Source organism: Diabrotica undecimpunctata, chromosome 1 (assembly GCF_040954645.1).
Source record: "Diabrotica undecimpunctata isolate CICGRU chromosome 1, icDiaUnde3, whole genome shotgun sequence".
Taxonomy (NCBI): domain Eukaryota; kingdom Metazoa; phylum Arthropoda; class Insecta; order Coleoptera; family Chrysomelidae; genus Diabrotica; species Diabrotica undecimpunctata.
Window position 1 is genome coordinate 86,743,023 of NC_092803.1, and position 25,757 is coordinate 86,768,779.

At 32.7% G+C, this 25,757-nt stretch overlaps 1 protein-coding gene across 2 annotated transcripts in view; it reads left to right on the top strand.

The window, feature by feature from the left end:
• LOC140451119 (NPC intracellular cholesterol transporter 1-like) overlaps nucleotides 1-25,757 on the top strand; it is a 229,349-nt gene that overhangs the window by 197,811 nt on the left and 5,781 nt on the right. The window contains exon 15 of one of the 2 annotated variants that reach the window (XM_072544856.1): nucleotides 13,427-13,503. The exons of the other annotated variant lie outside the window; for it this stretch is intronic. Within the exon in view, the coding sequence (XP_072400957.1) occupies nucleotides 13,427-13,503 (77 nt within the window). The remainder of the gene's footprint in view (nucleotides 1-13,426; nucleotides 13,504-25,757) is intronic. 2 annotated transcript variants of the gene reach the window in all.

Genomic DNA, 25,757 nt, shown 5'->3' on the forward strand with positions numbered 1-25,757 from the left:
TTGGTTAAGTTCTAGAGATTGATTTGTCTTGCAATAAACTCAGAAACTATCTTCTTGGTCCCTACATGTGTGATTCCCTAATGTGGATCCCTACAATTTAGACATCTAGGGTTTGTAGCCTTGGGATATAAGTGGGTACTCCATCTATATATATACATATATATATATATATATATATATATATATATATATATATATATATATATATATATATATATATATATATATATTCTTTTCTTAAACCTTCTAACTTCTGTAACCGTGCCAGCAGTTATAATATTTTGAAGTAAGTACTCTTCATTGAAAATAGTGTATACGTCTTTTATAATTCATTTGTGTTCTAATAAATTGTTTGGAATGAATGTTTTTAAATTTTCATTACTTAATTCCGGTTTGTTAATTAAATTATTTGTGTCTTTTAAGTTAGAAAATTGCACTCGTATTCTGTTTTCCCGATCATTTGAATTCTTTCAATATTTTTATTTGTAATTTGTGTTATAAAATATGTACCACTGTCATTAGATGCAAACGGCCTATACGTTCATCGTTTAGTTTTTCAATATATACATAAACATTATTAGAATACAAAAACGACTTATCTATATTAAATGTTTTAAACGTTTTCGGTTTAGTTGGAATGATACCTGTCGCCGTCTGAACAGCCTGACGTTCGTTATCTCTGCTACTTTGTTTCCCACGTTATCAGGGGGATTGTCTTCGTTCATTTTTATTACACTTACCACTTACTTTGTTCATATCACTTTTATACAAGTTTACTTTTAATTAAAATAATCCTGTATTTTATCGGAAGGTGAACTGCTGTATTGAACGTCTATCACCATTAATAATTGTCGCCCGAATTAAAGTTTAAAATGCGGAGAATATTTAAATTTGTACCACTCTTTTGGTTGCATGCTTATTTTCAGCTACTTTATTTCGTTGTTTATTATTAAACCCATTTTTGTAGCCGATTCTTTTAGTGCTATATACTCCTCTCGTACAGCTTTTTCCGTTCTCTTAACAATATTGATATCATCACCACAGGCAAGGATTTGCACTACTTTGTTATATATTGAACCGGTAATTGCGATTTGTGACATATGTATTACTTTCTCCAAAACCAGATTGAACAGTATACAGTAGAGAGGGTCCCCCTGCAGTCCGTTACTACTTGAGACAGTATTCATACCCTAGTTTCAACTTTTTCAATAGTTTTGTTAAATTTACCACTTGATTTGGTACTCCTAGCTCTTTCATTGCTTTGAACATTTTTCTTCTATTCACAAAGTCGTAGGCTGCCTTGGAGTCTATAAACATGTGATGAGTATCTATGCCATATTCCAGTGTTTTTTCTAAAATTTGTCTCAAGGTTGCAATCTGATGAATTATCGATTTACCACCTCTGAAGCCAGCCTGGCATTTTCCTATTATTTGTTCTGCATATGGTGCCTTTTTGTATATGGTGCAAAGTATTCCAATATTCTAATCACTGGTCACTGGTATCGTGGTCACCTTCTTTATATACATAGTTCAGTTCTATTCCGGGTGATATGTTTCTGGCTAAATTTTTAACTGTGTCATTTAACTTGGTGGTTAACCAAGACTCGTTGGTGATTCCTCTTCCCTGTAGTTTGTTCCGCTTACCTCATCTCTTTCGTCTTCCAGATTTTCTTGTTTCTCTGTATTAAATGCTCTTTTAATGGTACATTAGTTAACTTTATAAATAATGAAAATTCGAGATTGTTTATAATTTTTTTTAATTCTTTAACTTTAAAGTAATATACTTTTTTTGGCCTTAGCTTCAAAACCTATTTAGCCAGACAATTGGTTGAATAAGTAAAAACAATAACACTTTTTTTTTCAGGTACTCATATGAATGTGTGTGAAAAACGTTTAAAATGTAGTTGCGCATTACAATATTTACTAGTATGTAAGACAAATCGCTGCCTAAGTATTACAAGGGTGTATGTACCAAAATTAAAAAATCAGCAATTTTAACACAAGGTTCTGTGTATCATAAGACACCCATAGAACTTTGAAAAATTTAAAATATGTGCATGCAATCCTCTAAAATTGACCGAAAATCATTAGTGTATGTTATGAATATATGAAAAGGGCGCAACATAGTCCTATGTTAAACATACGACTTTGTTTTTCGCAAAATTTTAGTGAATTTTCCAAACTCAGAATAACACGGTCCTATGATCCTAATAACAGTTAATAACCTGCAATATTAGAAAACAAAATTTTGATAAAGGGTTAGAATACATTTCTTCACGAAAGAAGTTAAGACCAGCAAGAGAGATAAAAACACATAAAGACTGCTTCGAGAAATGCATTTATAAATGTGCCAAAAATATAAGCGAAGAAGACAGAAAAAATTTATTTTCTGATTATTACAATCTTAGTAGAAGTGAAAATAGGATGTTTATTTTAAGCACAGCTTAAATGAGTATTCCACAGCGAAGAAGAAAAGGAAAAAATGACCAAAACTCAAAAAAAAACTAAAACCTTTAAATTCTTCTTTATTTTAAGTAATAACAAAATACAGGTTTGCAAACAGTTTTACTGCGGAACACTAGGTATAAGTCAAAAACCTATATACACCGTTTACAAAAATTCTACAGAAACGAACACAATTCGTCAAAGTGTTCAGGGAAAGCATAGAAAAAAAGATACATCAGATACAACTACCAATCTTGTTAGAGAGCATATTAAATTGAATATGTTCCCTGTAATTGAAAGCCATTATTGTAGGGATGACACTATAAGAAAATATATAGGGGGTGACCTATTACTGCAAAAATGTACAATATGTACGAGTATTTCATAAAGATGAAAGATTTGACTCCAGTAAAACTTAATGTTTATCGCAAAATATTTTGCACTGAATTCAATTATTCATTTAATAAACCTTTAAAAAATCTATGTGACCTCTGTGCTGAAATAGACTGCCTGAAGAAAGAAAACTCCCTGAATGAAGGAAAGAATTTGGAATATGAAAAACACTTGCAAGAAAAAATTTTAATGAGGGAAGAGAAAAGGACGGATATTGAAAATGGTAACGCAGTACTGTTTTTTGACTTACAAAATGTATTGACACTTTCAAAAGGAGACGTCAAAAATTTATTTTATAAAAGTAAGCTAAATGTGTATCACATGACAGCGCACCTTTACATTAACCGGACTGTTTATTGCGCGATTTGGTCAGAGGCAATGCATGGTCGGGCTGGGAATGATATTGCCAGTGCTGTATACAGAATCCTGAAAAGGGTTGTAGAAGACTATCCGTTTCTGGAGGATCTAACTATGTGGAGCGATAGTTGCGTTACGCAAAATCGCAATAGATTTATGAAAATTCAAATGAAGTTTTCAGTACCTGGACATTCCTGCATACAAGAGGTTGATTCAGTTCACAGTGCAATTGAACACTGTTTGAGAAAATCTGAATACTTTTTTCCGCTTTCGTTATTAGGAGTCCTTTTGAAAGTAAACACAAGAAAGCCTTACACTATAATTCTAATGAAAGAGCAAGATTTTCTGGATTTTTCAACCTATTCGTCAAAACTGAATTATACTGCAGTTCCATTTTCAAAGGTGATTTCTTTACAATTTACTACAGATTTTTATGACATCGCTTTCCGAACCACTTTTAACGAATACGAACATGAATACAAAATCATCAGTTTAAGACAACGTAATGCGAGGAGACATGCTGCTGAAAATAAACAAAAATGATATTAAAGTCAGCTTGTCGCAAAACAAGGTGGAAGCTCTGAAATCTATGTACAAGTGGATGCCAGATGTAGATAGAAACTTTTATGTTTTTCAATATATCTCAATATAAACAGTAAAACTGAGATTGCTGATCAGAAGGTAATGTTACAAAGACTTATGTTTTATGTTTTTGCATTTTTCATTTTTTTATTAGAGTCACGAAGTTCTATGTTATTTTATTTTCTCAATAACAATATGGAAAAAAATTAAATATTTTCTATTCCTTTTTTTTTAACTGTGCTTTTATAGTAGACTTTCATCTATTATGTTTAAAACAAAAGCAAATATACTTTCTTGTATACCAAATCTAATGGTCAAAATATTCAAAGTCATTTTTCTCAGTTTCTACATTTTGTATCATACATCAGCCTTGTGATTCTTAGGCAGCGAAATATTGATTTGTATGTAAGACAATTAAAATTACTCTGTAGAGTAATATTGAACAATTTGCTGGTACAAACTGTTGAATACCACGGGATAACTAGTTGTCTTTGGACTCTAGCTAGTAGAGCTATCGTATAAATAACTATTTTTGGCCTAATTCTTGTTATACTCATCTGTTATCTTATACTTCAGGGGGAGGTTGTTTTAAAGTGTAATTTTTACGTTTTTATTGGTTTAAAAATTACTTAATCACGTAAGAAATGATCAGACTGACCATCGATGTTTTGATGAGAAGCTTTTATACCTATATTTTTTCTTTCAAAAGTAAATAGAAAATGAACAGTAAGACATTTTCTCTTACAGTTTTTAAGATAGGCGGTAACAGTCAGTTGTGGTCCTTAGGTCCTTAGTTCTGCAACTGATTTGATAATAAAATGCAATGGTTTCGCAAAGTTTTATATTAACTTGTTAAAGGTATGTTTTTTATCATAATCTGATAAAATTTTATAAAATTATAAAAATAAAAAATTATAAAAAAATTATAAAAAATTATAATAATTAAATAAAATTATATAAAATTAAATAAAAATTAGTCAAATTAAATAAAATTATAAAATATTTTTAAAAATTATAAAACTAAATAAAATTAAATAAAATTATATAAAATAATATAAAATTATAAAAAATTATAAAAATTAAATAAAATTAGATAAAATTAAAATTATATAAAATTAAATAAAACTAAATACAATTAAATAAAATTACATACAATTAAATAAAATTTAATAAAATTATATAAAATTTTAAAAAATTATAAAAAAATCTCTCTCTCTCTCACTCTCTCTCTCTCTCTCACTCTCTCTCTCTTTCTCTCTCTCTTTCTCTCTCTCTCTCTCTCTGTTGTCCCATTCTCCATCCATCGTTTAGGCCTGTCTTACTCATGGCGTCGTCTACTTCGTTCCTCCAGGATTTTCGGGGTCGTCCTCTTTTCCTCCTTAATATTATTCCTCCATTCGGTTATTCTCTTTATCCATCTGCTGTCGCTAGTTGTTCTTACATGTCCATACCACTTTAGTCTTTGTTGTTCTATATATGTTAGTATGTCTGTTTCTATTGATATTCTTTGCTTTATTTCGTCATTACTTCTCCTATCCATTCTTGTTACTCTGCAGCATCTTCGAAGGCATTCCATCTCTTTTGCTACTATCTTACTGCTGTTTTTCTTGTTTATGATCCAATTTTCAGCTCCATATGTCAAAATGCACTAATAAATCTGTTTCTGTTTTATAAATCTGTGTTTTGGTCTTCATATTTAGGTGTCTATCCCACTATACTGAATTAAGTTGTCGGATTGCTGTTCTTGTTTGTCCTAATCTTTATGTAATTTCTTCCTCTGTTGTTGCCTTTTTCGTTATTATAAACCCCAAGTATTTGAATTTATCCTTTTCTTTGATTGTTACGTTGTCATCAATCTGTAGATCTTCTGTCTTCTTCACTTGTAGATAGGTACTCTGTTTTCACGAGGTAATTAACAAAAGTTTATTTTACAATAGCATTTACAAATGAAAATTAATTAATATAATCTTCCATTATTCTGATTTTTTTTTAGAATATAATGATAATCGAAATGAAATAATTCTATATTATATTTATCCAATTTTGAAAATTACTAAAATGATTTTTAGTGCTAAACATAGTTTTTAAAGAAAAAAATTAAGATTTTTTAAATTTTAAAGAACTTGTATGTGTAGTGTTATTATCAAAAATATTAACAATTCAATAATAAGCGGACATAAAATTTCTTTAACCTACATATCGACACTTTAAAGGTAAAACTCATCAAGTACTTCTTACATAGTTTGGAGAAAATGAAGTTTTATGAAAAAGTGCAATATTTTTGGACACAGAACATTTATCTTAAATCCGATGATTTTATTGATTTTTGGGTTGGTATTTTATTTTAAGACGCTCTTTGATGTTGATAATTAAATTCAAAATAAGATTTTTCAGTTTCGTCAGAAAATGGAAAAATGTACTCAATAGATTTTTCCTCTTAAGATATTTATGTTTAGGACAGTACTTAGTGAAGTAAATATGTACGTAGTGAAAAGAGCGTGTACTTAAGTAATTTTTCCTTTAGTAATGATTATTGACACACAAAACTCGAGACCTTATTCTCTTACGACATGGTCAGAAATCATAACGTAACTGTCCTGACCAGTTCCCATTTTAAGCATTAATAATAGTGAATAAGAATAATAAAACAACATAACCTATTTTCAAATGTATTAAAAAAAAAAGTTACTCAAATTAAAGAAACAAAATTTTATTCATCTATAGAATCTTCATCCACGTCCGGTTCTGGAAGTCTTTCAATTGTATCTGTAGTAGAAATGGGTAAGTTTTGGTACCACAAATGAGTTTCTTCAGGTATTATTCCTGACCTGCATAATTTTTCCAAATCATCCCTTTTTTGCTTTGTTATGGGTAGAAGACTCCCTGACTCATCCCAGTTGCGGTTTTTTATTGTTTTCGAGGCCAGATATTGGAGATCTTTAAACTCGTTGAATTTGAATTCCTTTGTTTGGTACGGTGGCTTAAACTCCTGGTTTTTCTTTTTTGATAACCTAAAAGTACTTCGCTCAGGTCTAGCGCTTTTAAAAATGTCTTTCCAATCAGTCATAGTAAACGCTGTTTTATTTCTTTTAGCATTTTCTATAGCGGCATGCATTGAATCGCACTCCATATGCGTATGACCCGATTCCAAAAATTGTAATTCAATTTTTTTAATGTGAGTCACCTTAACGGCATAAAGCAATACAGCTGCCACCTGTTGGTTCCTATTTTGCCCTCCACATGTATCGGAGAAAAATGATATTTCACTTATTGTATTTCACAACTGCCACGTTTTACATTTAACTCGTTCCAGTAAAAGCAATATGCATTTGAACCTGCACCCTCGTAGATAGTTAGATTGTACAAACATATTTTACGAGAGTAATAAAATTGTGATACATCCGAGAATGGCAATTGTGATACATCCGAGAATGGCAATTGTGATACATTCGAGAATGGCAATTGGAATACACTCTGCAAATCAAAATTTGCTGTTATGAACGAAGGATCAATTTTGCAGCGTTTTTTATCTTGTTCCTTGGCAGCATTACATTCATTTTTTCTATTAATATGTTCAGAGTATTCTACTTCCAAATCTTTCTTTCTTTCTTTTCTTTCAAATACTTCTTTTGTGTGCGCTTTCGTACGTAGTGTGATTTCGTACAAGGAAAGCTTTCAATGTGGTTTTTAACTACTGCAACTTGCTCATCAGAAGCTTTATTCCCAGGTGACTTTCTACCGCGTCTGTTAATGCCTTGATAGGTGCCTGTATTGTTCATACCTTCAACAGCAGTATTTATAGACCCATTCGATATACATAGTGTTTGTAAAAGAAATTAGCACAAATTCTGAAACGACTCTTCGAATTTTTCAAATAATAAGCTTTTAAAACTGATCGAGCTTTACTGCTCAATTAATCGACTTTTCTTCTTCGTGGCGTCATTACTTGTAAACTTTTTATTAGAAAGTCTTTTTGACGGTGATTATCATTCAATCCCCAATATACTCCGCAAATCTCACTACGTTCTGCCTCTGTGAAATTATTAGTGCAGTTAAACCGACAACGAGTACAATTTACATCTTTTGGACGTTTAGCATCACATGGTTTCATTTTGTTATTATATGGCAAACACATCGATCGCTGTTTTTTCGTCTTGTTTACTTTCCAATTTTCTGGATTTCTTTTCCTCCACCGAGTAGGAGCTTTCGCAGTAGTGTCTTCTAGTGACTGTTCATCTGAATCTGTAATTGAAGCTAAATCTGTATTGGACCTATTTCTTCCATGTTGCAGATGATAAGTTGGGTTAATAATTGAATCATCGGAAGAAAAATCTTCACTGCTAGAGTATGATACTAATGGTAGTGAAGATTGTAAAATAAGATGATACCGTTTGTCTTTTTGTTCAACACCTTCGTCGTTAATATCCACTTGTGGGTCACGGGTTTGACGGTAAATGTAAGCTTAATATATGTCAGTGTTGCCATATACTCAATTGTTTCATACTCTCACATATAAAATTAGGTGCAAGATTTATAATTATTATATGAAATGAAAATTTAAAACAAACAAAAAGTATCTTTCTATTTTAATAACTCCTATACTTAATACAAAAAAATATGGCAAAACTGTGACGCCAAAACATATAATTCGATGCCAAGGTTATGTTCATTGCCCTAAAATTCAATTTAGCCCACCAACGTTCAGTAAGTGACACATAAATCACAGAATGCAAAGAATTAAAATTGTGTGTAAGTTAATGAGTTTTGCTTTTCAGTAGTTTACATACCCGAAATTTAAACATATTAGAAGTAAAACTCCGTAAGTGTTTACTGAATTTTTCCTCTCGTATGTTTTTGTAAAACGGTACTTAATGATTACTGATTTTAAACTAAATAGTAACTATGATAGCGTATCAATTTATTGAATTATTTACCTTGTAGAACATAAAAAATTAAGTGTTTTTAGTGAAAAAACTCATTTTTGCCCAATATGTCACTTAGTGAGTTTTACCTCTAAAGTGTCGATATATTAATAACACGCTATAAGAAATATTCACTTCTGTTGGCACTCAAAAAGCGCCACGCTCCTTTTTTATGGCTATTATCTTACTATAAATCTACATAATACTAAAGTAATATTTAATCGTATAACTTTTTTTATTTCAGTTTGACCGTTTCTTTGACAAAACTGTCAAAACTCAAAATTACAAGCATCAATACCCCTCCTTTGTCATATTGCTCTCTTGCCTTAATTGCATACGGACAAGAGTCTCGATTTCATTATTGTACGTTCAGAGACAAAAAACAGAGCAGTGTAAAAAATATTTCATGAATAATATTATACATGTGCACTGGAAGGACTTTATTAGTCCAGGTTGTGAGGCTGCTCCCGTAGGAAAAATGTTTCTTACTCGGTTTATTTGCAGATTCCTGTTAAAAAATGTCCCCTTTAAACAAATATGAAAGTTTTTTAAACAGTTTTTAAAATAAATTCCAAAATCATCTTTTTGCTTCGGAAAGCAATTTTTTAGGTTTTTTGGGTACTTTTAAATAAAAAAGGTTTTTTCTCATTTTTCTCTAAAATTGATAGTTTTCGAGTTATAAGTGATTTAAAATCTAAAAAATGCGAATGTACTGATTTTCGTGATTGAAAACTCATGTAAATTATTATTTTTGAGGTTACTAAGTGCCTAAATTGAAGTTTAAACATTCAATTTCAATATTCTGAAGAGTAATCGGGGCATACTTGAATTTACCGTAGTTCTTTAATTGGTAATTATGCGCGTCCACTCGATTTTTAAGCCGCCGCGGCGTGCTAGACTATATGGCGGGTCTCTGTTGCACTTATATATATATATATATATATATATATATATATATATATATATATATATATATATATATATATATTATACTTACTTACGCGAAACAAATACTTGACATTATTAAAGTTTTGTAATTTATTATTAACATAGTTTTTTCAGTTATAATAAACTATATATAAATATTAACTTAATATTTTAGTTATTTAAAAAATGTTAATAAAATACCAAATTTTAATAAATGTCGAGTAATATAATTATAGTTTTATTTACAATTGATACAAATAAATATCTATTCAATAAATAAGTATTTTGTATCGATCACATAAAAAAACGAAAATAACAATACGCTTATTATATTGCCATGATTTGCGTATTTAATTAGCACATTGTCAATAATTAATTTAATAAATTAATTAATTATTAAAAAAAACTATGTTAATAATAAATTACAAAATTTTAATAAATGTCAAATATTTTTTTGGGACTTGTTCCCATAAGTACGTATTATATGTATAAGTGCGACAGAGACACACCATATATAGTGCGGCGCGCTATGGCAGCTTAACAATCGAGTGGACGAGCATAATTAAAAATTAAAAAACAATGGTGTAAATTGAAATAAACCCCGATTACTCTTCAGGATCTTGAAATTAAATGTTTAAACTTCACTTTACCGGAATAAAAAAGGTGATTTTTGGAAATTTGTAACAGTCGTTATTTTTATTACAATTTATATTAAAATAATTTCAGAGATGCAGTATGGGTTGCCTAACTTTAAGTGTTCATTTGCTCATTAAGTGTGTATTTTTAATGATTTAAGTTGTCACTCGGATCTAATTTGGTACCATTGCGAACCAGAGAGATGACAGGAGATGAGGGGGAAGTGGAAACTGGCTCCTGGTTAATTAACTGTGAATTAAAATTCACTTTTGATCGAGAGTTTGAAGTGGTACAAAGGTGGTAGTTAGCGAAAGAAAATCCAATTAATGCATAGAATTTCCTTCACTTCAAGAAGTTAAATATTCTAAGTATAACCATAACAATTTAATTTACGGTGTTTTCGGAAACTCGGGAGGTTGAAGTGAAATTTCTAGCACGGAATTGATTAGCTATCTGGTAAAGAATTTTTTTTATATTATAAAAACTAACTTTTTGTTCCCACATCCCACATCCTTAAGGTATTCAGAATGACCTTGGGTCACGAATTCAAGCATAGTATGGCCGCTTACAATCATTCTGGCATGAATCTGATTAAAATTCTGAATTTTTCGTAAATCTCTAACATCTATTACAATTTCCACAGATATTTTAATGAACATTAGAGTATTTTATCTATATCCTATTATTCAGATTAATTATTACATATTTTAATATAGTATTTTGTTCAAGGCCATTATATTTTTACTCTATGTGAAGCAAGGTCACGCTACATCCGATTGGATGGGTTTTTTTTATCTACTATAATTATCTTTTTGCTCCGGTTTCTTATGCTGAAAGAAACTTTCCTCACTTCTTCTTTGATTTCTTTTTATCAATGTTGAGATTAGAAGTAACGGGGAATTGTTTTCGCCACCTCCCATGGAATTATAAATTTCCCTCAGAACATCCGAGGGAGAGTACCACTTCAACTCTATAAGAATCAGGGTCATTGGGACAAGCCAGGGGGTATTGTCTACTCCACCCTCATTTTTTTTTCCAGCCTGCACCTAGAGGTAGGGCAGGACAGTTATCATCGGAACTGAGCCAATTAGCTCCAGCTCCGTGCTAATTTCGGACCTCAAGGAGGACTTCGCTGGGACACCGAAGCCATTCGGGAGTATCCTTCCAGACAACTGTTTCACCTAGGAGGACAGTTGGTTTTTGCTTCAGAACTATATATATATATCTTGTTTCACCAGTTATAGGTTTTTTTTTATAACATATATATATATATATATATATATATATATATATATATATATATATATATATATATATATATATATTAATTAATATAACTCCCCTTGGTGTAAGGTATCGGTAAGTTTGAGCTCAAATTCTACCCAGAGATTATCTTCCATTGTTTTTTTGTATTAACCATTTATTTCATTATTAACTTTAATTATTTCATTACGTGTTTACTTAACTAATTTTTTTATATTTCATCTTGCGTTATTAACTCTGGCGATTATCCCTTCAGGATAATAGACCGTTTCAATTGTTTAACTTGGCTTGTTCCCATTTATATATATTACTTTGTTTATATTTGAATTTAGAGGTGTTTAACAATATTGTTGGTCATATTGTAGGTTAGTATGATATATTTACTTGGCTTTACGTTCTTCCAACGTTAGCATTATTTTGTTTAAGGTTGTTTTTTAACCTAGATGTAGATTGTACACTCTATATCAGAGTTATTCTGTGTAGTTTTCAACTTTTTATTATAGTTGTTTTCAACATTTCTTTTTTAAAATATTATATTGTGAAATTTTCATATACTTTTTGGGTAACTTAGAGATTGTCAAAATCTAAGAAGTTATATTTAATAAACTTGAATTTGTTTTGCATATAATTTTTTATTAATATTTCCTTACCTTTTTACATTTACAGCATTTTTGTTTATTAAATCAACTTTAATTAATATTAGCAGTATACGATACCTGGAAGAGTGACTGTTACTCTTTTTAGAGTATTATCCCTCTTCTTTCGCCCTCAATTTGTTTTCTTTGTTAATTTTCATTATATCTATTCATTTTTCTTATCTTCTTTTCTATCCATCATACATATTTTCCTGATTTACTGTCTTTAAAAGGCATGCAAATTGGCCGTATCCATCCTTGAGTTTCTAGTGGTCATTCTCTTGCCTACATTGCTAGCCTAGCCACATTCCGTTCAATATTTTTTCATACTTCTTTACTTAATTGTTATCTATTTTACTTCTATCAATTTTATCCCACATATATATATATATATATATATATATATATATATATATATATATATATATATAGACCACTCTTCTTATACATCTCTCCTCCTACACACCCCAGTATTTTGCTACATTTTTGCTAGAAATTTCACTTCAACCTCCCGAGTTTCCGAAAACACCGTCAATTAAATTGTTATGGTTATACTTAGAATATTTAACTTCTTGAAGTGAAGGAAATTCTATGCATTAATTGGATTTTCTTTCGCTAACTACCACCTTTGTACCACTTCAAACTCTCGATCAAAAGTGAATTTTAATTCACAGTTAATTAACCAAGAGCCAGTTTCCACTTCCCCCTCATCTCCTGTCATCTCTCTGGTTCGCAATGGTACCAAATTAGATCCGAGTGACAACTTAAATTATTAAAAATACACACTTAATGAGCAAATGAACACTTAAAGTTAGGCAACCCATACTACATCTCTGAAATTATTTTAATATAAATTGTAATAAAAATAACGACTGTTACAAATTGTTTTAACAATTTCGACCGTTCTGATTTGTCTAAAGGGGACATTTTTGAACAGAAATCCGCAAAGAAACCGAATCAGAAACATTGGTCTTACGGAAGCGACCTCACAACCTGGACTATATACAATATTAAAAATGTTTCTGCTCTTTTTCCCAAACAGACAAATAATCAAATTTGTATACTACATTTTAACAGCTTATTGGTGACGCGGATCAGATTTTAGGAAAAACTCTGTACGTTTTATTTATATTATCTGTACTATTTTATTTATATTATCTTTGCTACATAAATAAAAAATCGATGGTTCCACCGCGTTTTTTGAATAGAGCCGATGAGTAACACATGCAATTTTTGTCTAAATTAAAATTTTTCTTCTTTATGCAGGGTCGCCGGTTAATAAAGAGAAGTTGGAGAAGCATCGAAGTAGTCGCAAGGCTTTCCAGGAAACGAATTTCGACAGAGTAAGATTAATTGTCTTTGTAGGATTTTAAGATTAATTTTATAAATGTGCTTAATTTTGTTGGGACATATTTTTTAACAATGTTACTAAGCAGTTAATTAAATTAAAAAACGAGCATAAACATATTGTCAGTCGCGATTCAATATTTGCGTAAAATTCCCAACTAAAACAAAAATATGATCAAATCAATGATAAGAAACAATGGTAAATTTTATATTCGTATTATTAAAAATATACTGCAAAAATCATTCAGTCAATATACTATATACAGGCCTTAGTAGGTGATGTTAACTTCCTCCATTCTCTTATGTCCTTAACTTTTTTTCAATTTTCGTTTTTTTTTTGTTTTTCGCACATACTGTTTACATGTTTTCAAAATAATACTATAAAACAGAATATTTGTGACTCAACCAAATTACTATAACAGTTACATCATTACAAAGTAAAAAATTATGACATACCAATTTATTGGAATTTCATCCTTTATATAAGCAATGTTCCTTGTTCATTGGCGGATTGTTGCCTCTAGGACAAATGTCGCTCCATTTCTTGCGCGGTCGGCCGATACATCTTTTACCACTTGGTGATTTGTCCCTTGCTACTTTAACGACTCCTGTGTCCGCTATTCTACTGATGTTATTGTTCTGATGTCATTAATAACATCACATTTTGTTCTGATCTCGTCACTTCTTATTCGGTCTCCCAGCGTATTTCCTGTAATTCTTCTAGTGTTTTAATTTCTGCTGTTTGCAGCAGTTCCTATGTTTTGTTTCGGAAGCGTACGTAACTATTAGTCTTATACTGGTCTTATAGATTTTTGATTTCATCTCACAGTTTATGTGTCGGTTACGTCTAATCTATTTACTCATTTTACTTGATCTCTTTCTTCTTTTTCAACGTCTTCTTAGCTGGACAGTGTAATCCATATTACATGTACTTTATTTCCATTACTTGTTTAATAAATCCACCGACTTGCAGTTTGCATCTTATTCTTTCTTTACTGATTACTATTGTTTTAGTTTTCTGATTAGAAATCGTCATATTATTTTGTTTTGCTCTTGTATTCTATCTGTGAACTTGAAGGATGTCTTCATTTTGGGCTATCAATATTTCATCGTTTGCGTAATAGAGAATTTTAATTTCATTGTTCCCCATTATGTACCCTCTTCCTTTATTTACGCTCTTTATGACATCATTTATGGTTAGATTGAGTAGCATAGAGTTTAGTGAATTCCCCTGTCTTTTTCCATTACCTGTATCTATAGGTTCCGCCCATCTATTCTGACTTACATCTTGTTATATTGTTTTGATAGACGCTTTCAATTGTTTTTATAATAAATAAAATAATGGAAAAGAAAAGTATTTTTGAAATGTGCTAACATTTATTTTCCAGCTAGGCGGTTTCGGTTTACAAAGCTATCTTCAGAGCTATGCTGCAATAGAACACTAATATGAATAACTAATTTAAAGTTTACAATGTTTCAGTTACGTCAAGTTTGTAAAAAGTAGAACTACTTAGGAGAGATTTCATTCTGATAAAAAATCCACAATTTTCCTTTAAACCATTTCTTTTTGTTTTCATTATTTCTTTTGAAAAAAAAAAATAAACGACTTTACACTGGACTCCACAAAAAGCACATTAAAAAACTTGGTTATGGTACGGGTGTCAGAACCCGACCATTTGTTGGAAGTTAAGCAGCAGATATAATCAGCGGAATCTAATGATTCTTTTAAATGATTTTTCAAAAAAGGTGACAAATGACGTATGTCATATATAGAAAACTAAGATTATTGAAAATATTAAAAAATTGATGTATTGAAATTCATAATGAAATACGAAGTATATCGAAGACTCTAGAAGATGTCTAAAATTAATCATGCACACTTCATAGATATTATAAAATCCGGACAAATAGAGTAAAGTTGTACAAAATGAAGAAGGAGTCATCGTCATTATTGGCTATTTTCTAATAATTGACAACACTAGATACAACCTACTGAGAGTCACAGCTTTTCCGTTGTCGGTGACAAGTGGCGTTGTTCGCTCGTTATTAATCCCAAGGAATCTACTTGCAGTAGATTATAATAATTTACACTATTTTGAAGTGACATATTAAAGATAAAGAAAGGTGTATAGAATTAAACAAAGGAGAGTTGGCGTGTTCACCATGGCAATCAATAATGTGGATACCCAGCCAAACTGTATATTAAATGAATTATATGATAGAACTCCCAACACCACCTGCAATATAGTAGAATGCATGATAAAGGAAGCAAGCCAGTTGGTTAAAAATGAGCATACCGAACCTCTGGCTAGTGATTCCACCATACGCTATAAATTTAGCTATAATGTGTGATGGTTCTCCATCTGAACATATTATAAATCAAACGAGTTTTATAAAGCTGTCACCAAAATTCGTTGCTCAGACCCGGAACATGAAATTACTCACATCCTGTAACGGATTGGAAACAGCAATTGCTTATGCAGAGGTCAATAATAAAACAGATCAAAATTCCCAGACATACTTAATATAGACATTCGGCGAGATGAGTTGCCAAATATAGTACTTGAGTCAGAGCAGTTGGACCAAGACATATCCGAACACACGTGGAAAACCATTGCCAACCATCAGTGGATTTCCCATTTAACCACAGGACTAGTAACTATATTCATTGTTAAGTTGATTTTCATTATGTGGAAGTTAGTCAGATATCTTCGAAATTCCAAGAGAGCAAAAAAATAAAGGCATCAAGGTTCCTGTATCATTTGATGTTTCATATGTTGTAAGGTCTTTTTCTTTAACACCTTGTACATTTATTATTATTATCATCCATAATCGTTTGTGGCGTCGGTTGACGGGACTTTGTTGTGGACGGGGCTTTGTTCCTATTGGTCAGTGGCTTCGTTCTGACTTTAGCTACGGAAAAGAAGAAGAATTGACAGTTGACAGACGAAGAAGAATTGACGGATCGAAAAGAAGAAGAATTTACAGTTGACAAATGGTTCCGGTTTTGGCTAAGGTTGATTCTCGGCCAGTGATGCAGATTCAACGCTTACCGACAGTGACGTCACACTGTCGGTCTCAAGTGTACCATACTCTGCTGAAATCACCAAATTTACGTAGAACTTTCGGGACACTCCCACCTAGATCAGTTTTGCTTAATGAATTTAGATTTGAATTAGATAGTATAATTGAATCATAAATTCTACATATTCAAGTTATAGATAGTACTGGTCGGGTGAGATAATAATTTTAAACTATTAATATTATTTTATATTTTATGTATTTAAACATTATCTATTGGTCGTCTGGTTCTTATAGAGTGGCCAATACGTCCAATCACAAGTTAGTCCATTAACTTATAATCTCACATTAATCATCTTAATTTCCTGAGGTTTTATAGTTTCACTGTGTATAATTTTGAAACATATCGATTAGTAACTTAATTACAGTTTGTTCAACTTTCTGCAAACTATAGATAGCTTCATAGGTATCGAGGTTCACATTATATTTGCCGGATTTCAAAAGTCAAAAGGTTTTTGTTCTATGAAGAGGGCAATACAATTATTTGATAAATCGTAGCATTTTAGCTAGATTAAAAATATAGCTTTGGGACTAGTTTGGGACGCAGTCTATTATCAATTTTTACGTCAACAACAACTATAGTGTAATAATTCAGTAATTGTCAATAAAACTATATTTTACTCCACGACTTCTACATGTTATTTTATCATCGTCGATCGAGAAGAGACGGACACGGGACATTAGAAACAAGTCGAAATTATAATTACATTCGAACTGTCCAGCATCATAATGAATATGTTGAAAATTGACTAGTTGAAGTAAGACAAGTTATTTCCAAATCACCAACTCAAATTATTTATATATAAAGAAGAAACTATATTGTGTGTCTCTTGATTGGAAATGTAAGAATTTTAGGTAAAAACTTCAAAATGTTTCTTGTTTTGATGCAGAATAACCTGTCAAATGATTGATTACAAATTGTTATAAATTAATAATGGAATTTAATATTTTGTCATTAAAAGTCTTTTTCGAAAAGTTTTATTTATCTAAAGTCTCCCACAATAATTAAAAAAGAGGTTTATTTGCACTTGTGATTGATTTCTGTGTTTAAGGAACAATCAGGGTTGGATATCTCAAGGTCTTCTAAAAGGTTCATAAGCCTAAAATTGTTATTTAAGATATTACGTAAAATTTTACTTTTTTTGATAGGAGAAAAGGAATGATAATAAATTTAATGTAATGTCCAAAGTTTGATTTATCTGTGTTATTGAGACGTTCTTTGTTTATTTGAGCATGTTTGCTTTAATTAAAGTGGTTATACTTTTAGGATAGCACTGATGATGGAATAATAATTCCGAAAACGTTCTGTGATGTAGCCAGATTGGGTGTTTTAATATTATACCTTCTATAAAGGAATTTTTAAATAATTTTCTTGTGATATATGGTCTACATCTAGCTAAAGGAATTTAATTTCCTTGTGGATTTTGTTTGGAACCTTTTTTTGCTAATATTCTAAAATTTCGCCCGGGAACCGTAGAAATCGAAGTCTGGTCTACGTTATAAACTTGGTGAGGAGCATAATTATTTTTAGCTTAAACCTCTCTCAACGGATTAAAGAACTTTGTCACAACCGGTTTGTTGAAGACTCTAGCAGCTGTGGTCGCTTCAGGACATCTCAAGGAAATTTCTGGATGTCTTCTAAAACCATACAGCCAATCTTTCCCCAGCAGTGAACAGTGTCTTTTTCTACATAGGAAAACTTGTGGGACAGTTTGTTTTTTTCAGCAAGCTGATACACTTATTGTCGCAAATCACACAAGGTGAGTCTATACATCCTACTTTCAAAATCTAGGATATGTCTTCCTAGTTTTTGTTCTTGTTCTGGCGATAATACAGGGTGGCAGCTACCAAGTGGCTTCTTCTCTAGCTTTGCTACCTTATTTTTGTCCATTACACGCCGCTTCAGCGACTTTCTTGGCGCTGTAGTTATGACAGGCATTCCTCGCTTAATTTCTTGTATGGCATTTTGTAAATGCTCAGCGTCCCAATTTTGTCTGTTGGTTATTCGCTTATATGTTCGTGACATTCTGCAAGAGAGACGTAAAACGAATTTAAAAATCAAAATTATTATACCAAATAGTTTTGCAGGAACTAAGGGGTAAAATGGATACCACAAATCAATTCAGCAACTCTTCCTCAACAAAACACGATAAGAAAATTCACCAAAAACACAAGTTTACTGCTTAGTATTCGGATTGAAACTAATTCAGCCGGAATTTCTTGGTCCCTTTTCCACCAGTTCTTTAGGGACGATTTCCGTCAAGTTGAAATTATTTCCTAGTTGTGGCTCCTTGGTGTCGTAATTGCTGCGGCTTCAGGTCACGTCGGTGTGTCATCAGCGCGGCGCTTCCTTGGTGGTAATGGTGGCGTACCAAATAACTGGTGAAACTTGTTTAGGATGCGTTCCGCTTCCTTCCCTGGCGTGACAGGCAGCCCAAATCTGTCTAGTGTTCCAAGTACTCTCTTCAGGAATTTCTAGTATGTCTTCCATGGCTTAATTACTGTCTATCTCAGGTGGGGTTCCGTCCGGCTCGTGAAAATAAGAATACAGCCGGGGCGATTTTCCCCGCCTGTCGTTTGAGGTGTCGGGCTTGTAGAAACGTACGCAGGGCACAGGCGTTACGGTCACCGGTCTACACTCCTAGTATCCGGGACAAGCCTCTCATTCCACAGCCGTGTCCCTGATACACCCTTTCCTCATTAAGGGCGTGGGGTTATGGCACCTGGGAGATTTAAGAGTGGTAGAGGAGTGCTCCTCAGTGGCGACCTGTCAAACGTGCGAGGTCGAGCCTCGACCCTAACACGTGGCTCCACCCTCCCCGTAGTACCTCGACAGGTACTACGGGGAGAGTGGAGCTCCGTGTTACTTGTAATCACGCCACCCTCAAATGGTGTCGGACTCGTAGGGGTAGCGGTTCCGCTAACGGTCGTATGCCGAAAGGCCAGGTAGACCAGGGTCCAGCCAATGTCCTTACATTGGAGCGTACACGAATTTCTCCATGTCTCAGGTGGGGATAGGATTTCTTTGGAATTGCCCTCCCCCTCCCACGGTTTTAAATCTTTGACATGCACTGTTACCTTTGCGGTTGCTACTATTCGACAATTTTAGTTTTACTATTACCGGTGATATAACTGATGCTACCTGAATATTTTGACGCCAGCTTGCTGGTGAAAGCTTCACCGAGGATAGATGGTGTTTTTTTTTCATGACCTGATCTCTTGGGTGTGGACGCCAGTCCCTTCGCCTTAGATCGTAAGGTTTCTTCTGATCTTCAGAAGCATGTTCCATGTGTACTTTTGTCAGGTCTCTTAATGCTTCTAATTTATTTAAGTTTTCTGCGTACTCCTGTATATCTTGACATTTGGCTGCATCTGATAAGTCTAATTCTCTTTCGAAATTAAGAATCCTGTCGAATCATGTCTTGACGAGTTTATGGTTTAGCAAAATTCCGGTATACATTTATCCCACTCTTTATGGTTATCCTCCACATATGTAGCTATCATTGTTTTCATTACCTTGTTAGCTCTTTCTACTGGATTGCATTGTGGTAAGGTAGTGTAAGGGCGTGATTTATGTTGTATGTTTTTAGGAATCTTTTAAAATTGCTACTTGTGAATTGTGAACCGTTATCCGATATGACTTTCTTTGGGATTCCGCACTGCATAAATACTTTTGAGCGCTGAGTGTCGATGATGGGGCTTGCAGATGACTATCAAGAAAATGTTTCGTTTTGTAGATCTTGGGAATGGTCCCATTAAATCGATTGAGACAGTATGACAAGGCTTTTCTACAATGGATGGCTGCATTTTTCCTGTTGGTTGTATCTCTGATGGTTTATACTGAAGGCACTTTCTACAGGCTCTAAAATATTCTTCAATTTGTTGTAAACATTTTAGACCAGTATTCTCAATTCTCAAGTGGCCTGCTATAGTCGTGTCGTGATTCTCCTCTAAAAGTTCTTTCCTTTTATACCCCGCTACGCATAATTTCCATGGATTGTTAAATTCTGGGTCAGCTTAATTTCGGCTACTCCAAATATGTTTATACAGTCTGCCGTCTAATATTTGTAAATCCGGAAATCTGTCTGGGTTTCGGAGGACCTCTCTGTATTTGCATCGTACCATTTGCACGATTCTAGTGCTGATGCTAATAATTCCAGCTCTGGTTCTTCGCTATGAGTTTCTTGTGGTTGCCGGGATAAAGCATCTGCTGCCTTGTTGAGGACTCCTTTTTTGTATATTACCTCAAAGTCGTACTGTTGTAGTTCTAAACTCTACCTAGCTAATCGATCCGAGGAATTTTTGAGGTTCTTCAGCCATTTCAAGGACTGGTGGTCTGAGATAACCTTAAAATTGTACCCTTCTATGTCTGGCCTCATTTATTTTATTCCGTATACGATCGACAGGTATTATTTTACGGTTGTGGAGTATTTTGTCTCGGCCGGTGTGGGAGTTCGACTGGCATATGTGTCACTTTATCTTGTCCGTCATACTTCTGCGTTAATGCAACACAAAGTCCACAGTTTGACGCATCTGTTTTGCAGGTAAAATGTTTTTGAAAAATCTGGACATTCTAACACTGAGGCTAATGTAAGTTTGGATTTAAGCTCTTTAAAAGCTTGTTCCTGTTTATCGGCCCATTTCTATTTTATTCTCTTTTTCAGAAGAATGTTTAGTGGCACTGCTATTGTTGAATAGTTTTCTATGAATCGGCGGTGCCATGAAGTTATTCCTGGAAAACGATGGAGTTGACGCACATTTTTCGGTGCTTTAAATTCTGGCTGGCAAAATGTTAATTTTTCGAAGTTTAGCTGTAGCCTCTTCTCAGTCTTCGAAAGACTTCTTGTTGGTGATTTAAATGCTCTTTTAGTGTCTTCGATATTACCACGATATCATCTAAGTAGGTGAATGCGAACTTTATATGGGAGATATTACTTTATCCAGTAAGCTTTGGAAAGTTGCTCCAGCGGAGTGCAGGCCAAATGGAGTAGTTCTAAATTGAAAGTGGTCTTTTCTGGGTATGCTAAATGCTGTTACTGGGCGGCTTCTCTCTTCCAGGGGTACTTGAAAGTAACCTTGTTTTAGATCAAGGGCTAGAATGAAATTTGCCTTTTAAGTCTATCCAGAATTTGTGATATTCTGAGTAACGGATATGCGTCTTTATCTGATAGCTCGTTGACCTTTTGAAAGTCGATACAAAATCTGTACGAGTTGCCTTTTTTTTCACTAGTACAATCGGTGAACTCCAACCACTTGTGGAGGGTTCGATAGTTCCTTCCTTTAACATCTTGTTCACTTCTCGGTTGATGATTTGTAACTTTGCGGGGTTGGCCGTTTATACAGCTGCTTGACGGGGTCGCATCTCTTCTTCAACTTAATTTCGTGTTCTATTAAGTTGGTTGGCCCTGTTACTTTCTCGAATTCCCTTAATTCTTTTCTTAGGAATCCTTCTAGCTCCGTATTTTGGTAGTATCCTTCAAATCGTTACAAGTTTCTTCTCGAAGCTGCGATCATATCGCTCATATCTCGATCGAACTTAGTTCGATAGAATTTTTCCTAAGAAAATATAGCGTCTTCTGTTAATCCGGGCATTATAATGAATGTTTCTCGGGTCTGTAAATTATCGATCTCGCAGTCGATAGCTAATTCCTTATTTAGTTCCATCGATGAACCGTTCGCTAGTTTTATTCATCTGCTATAGTGTTCTAGAGAGTCCTTGTATGCCTGTGCTATTGTGTCTTCGTCATAGTCCCTGAATTAGCGCTTTGTAAGTTTTATGCCCGATTTTTAATGATGCAAAAAGTACGTGCTTGTGTAACGGTGAGAACGAATGGAGTCGTATATTGCTCCACACACTGGGACGACTCCCTATTTTTCCAGTCTTTTATTCGTTTCCCTGGCGCCTAATACAGCAGTCACTGCTATAAACTATCTTTACCGCAACGTGAAAAGAATTTTTTCTATAGGTTTTTGTAATATTTCTGGGCTAAGTCTCATAATTCAGTTAAATCTTTAAAGTCTCGGCGGCGAATATAAAGTTTATATTTCGGTAGCATATTTATATATTCTTTCCAGTTCTTGATCTTTGAAAAAAGGTCCTTAATCTATTAATAGGGTTAATTCGTCTATCCTTTTTATAAAATCTACTGCGTCTGAATGATTTTATCGAAGTGCGTGTTCCACTTTCGTACTTGGTTTAATAACTCTTCTTGTGATATTTGTCTCGGTATTATCAGGTCTTGTAATTGTCTTCTGATAATTGACATTTCTTGGGTTAGTTCGTCCGGTTCAGATTCTTTGGAAGGATTTACTTTTGGGATCGTACCTTTTGGTTCTTCGAGATCTTTAAAAAAATCTCTTAGCCTGGATCCTAGATCTTTGGCGGTTCCATTAGAATCTAAGCAGAGGTTTTCAGTCTCGCGTTCTATTTTTCTTTGGACAGGCGGTATATCCACGACGTATCTGTCGTGACACCTGTTACTGAGTCTGTCGTTGCTGGACGAAGCGGCATATCTATTTTTGCTCGGCCGCCAATTTGTGATGATTAGCTCTTTTAGACAGTAGACTCAGTAAAACGCAGGTTTAAAGTGAATAAAAATATATTCGAAATAAATAAATAACAAAATATAATTAGATCCTGTATAATAATACAATAAAAATTAAATCATCAATCCAGGCGACGGCGACATCGACGGCGATATGGCCCACTGTTTAATATCTGCGAAAAATAAAATATAATTAATGACAAAAATCCAAACAGCAATTACGTGCGTTAAAACACACACAGACGGTAGGGAACGGGTCGAAGGAATAAGAAATGGAACGGGCCAATATGTCTTAGATCAATACTCCAAGATCGCGTACATAGCGTACATTGATGGAGGAGGAACTTCAGGCAGGATGTGTGACTACGAAGCTCTGACGGTACCGAGGCGATACAAATCGTTACACCATTGCTAAACCTTCTGGTTGTCTATAAATGTTATCGTTAAAGATAAAGAAGTCTTAGGAAAGGCATAATTTGAGTAGAGAGCTAACTACATATATTGGGGTCAATGGTTTTTGCGAGTAATAGGTTATTGATATCAACAACATTGAACGTAAAATATTATATAATAAGATTGTAGGGACAGCCTCTTCTTTTTCAACCTCTCAACCAGCTCTTAAGAACATCAAGATGATTTAGCATTGAGTAAATATCTTAAATATGAAAAACTTAACAAAAAATGAAATAAACGAAAATCATATTGATCAGGTAATAATGAATATATTTTTATTAAAAATAATAACAGCAGGAATCAGGTGAATCAACAATCTTCTTTTCACCATATATTTCATAAAAAGGTCAAAATTTTATCAAATTGCAATTTTACAAAAGCAGAACTTGATTTTGTAAAATTGCAAAAAGATTTTTTGAATGTCTCAAATCTCAGTTATTAAACAAATAGCAAGCAAGAATTTTTTTTTGAAAAACAAATCCAACACTACATCCATTTATTGATCCTTATGTTATTTAGGACCAATTTCAGAAAAATTATGAAGATTTAAACATTACTCTTTTAGAACCAAACACAACATTAAGTCCATTTTTAGCAAAACTAAAGACATAATTGATGTATTAAACAAAAGTGGTATTCACAAATTGTCTTGTGGTGATTGTAACATAACTTATGTGGGTAGAACAATGAGAAGCCTAGCTCAAAGAATCAAAGAACATCTCAATAACACAGATAAATCAAACTTTGGACATCACATTAAATTCAATAATCATTCCTTTTTTTGGGAAAGACTTTATTGTGGAAGACTTTAGAGGAAGAAGAGTGTCCTCATGTAATCTTAAATAAAAAATTTATTCTTTTGTAAATTAAATTATTAGTTTATAACAATTTTTAATCAATCGTTTGACAGGTTATTCTTCATTGGAACAAGAAAATTTTTCCAATTTTCACTTAAAATTCTTACATTTCCAATCAAGAGATACAATTTTGAATACACTTAAGTATGATGCTTAGAAACATTACTATTCAAATTCTTCTTTATATATAAATATTTTGAGTTGTTGTTTTGGTCCTACTTGTCATACTTTGATCTTCAGTCAATTTTCAATATATTATTCATTATGATGCTATTCAAACCAAGATTTATAAAACTTAATTTTAGACAATCTTCGATAAATTTCTTATTTCATTATAAATTTGATCATTATGAATTTCATCAATTTTTTTATATTTTCAATAGTCTTAGTTTTCTATGTATGAAATAAGTCCTTTGTCACCTTCTTTGAAGAATAATTTAAAAGGTTGGCATATGATTCCATATTGACACAAGTTTTTGGGTTCTGACACCCATACCATAACCAAATTTTTTAATGTGTTTTTGTGGAGTCCAGTGTATAGTCGTTTGTGTATTTTTTTCCAAAGGAATGTAGCAACAGAAAATAAATAGCTTAAAGGAAAATTGTAGATTTTTCAATCAGAATGAAATCTCTCCTAAGTAGTGGTACTTTTTATTAGTTATATATATTAGTGTTCTATTGCAGAATAGCTCCGAAGATGGCTTTGTAAGCCGAAAGCGCTCAGCTAGGAAATACATGTTTACACTCTTCAAAAATACTTTTCTTTTCATTTGTTTTTCTAATAACCAGTGGGATTATAATCTAGCTAATTAATGTTCTCAGTAAATCCGTCATTGACGCTCCATCATATTTCAACAATTCATTTGGTATCCTATCTTTACCTGCAGCTTTTCTATTCTTTAGCTTTTCAAGTGGGTTCAAGTAATTTCTAGTTTGTGGTTCCAACGTTATTTGTTGTTTCTCTTATTTAACTTCTTTAGATAGTCAATCCATGCATCCTTTTCGATGTGTTTCGGGTCTAATAATTCCTTCACGTACGCTCTTTGGCACTTTATAGAGTGACATATTTCTTTTGTAAACCATAAAAATCATGCTCCAGTTCTTTTACAAAGCTTTTCCAGTGCTCGTTTTTAATTATTCTATGTGTTTCATTTCATATTTTTTTTGTATGCTTTTTTCTTTTCATTGCATTTTTCTTTCATCTCTGTATAGAACCACAGAGTTTTATTGGAAATCAATATATTACCAGGTTGTAAGAGTAATTGACAGTTATATCCAGACCTTTAGAATTCTCTGTTTATATTGATTTTTTGT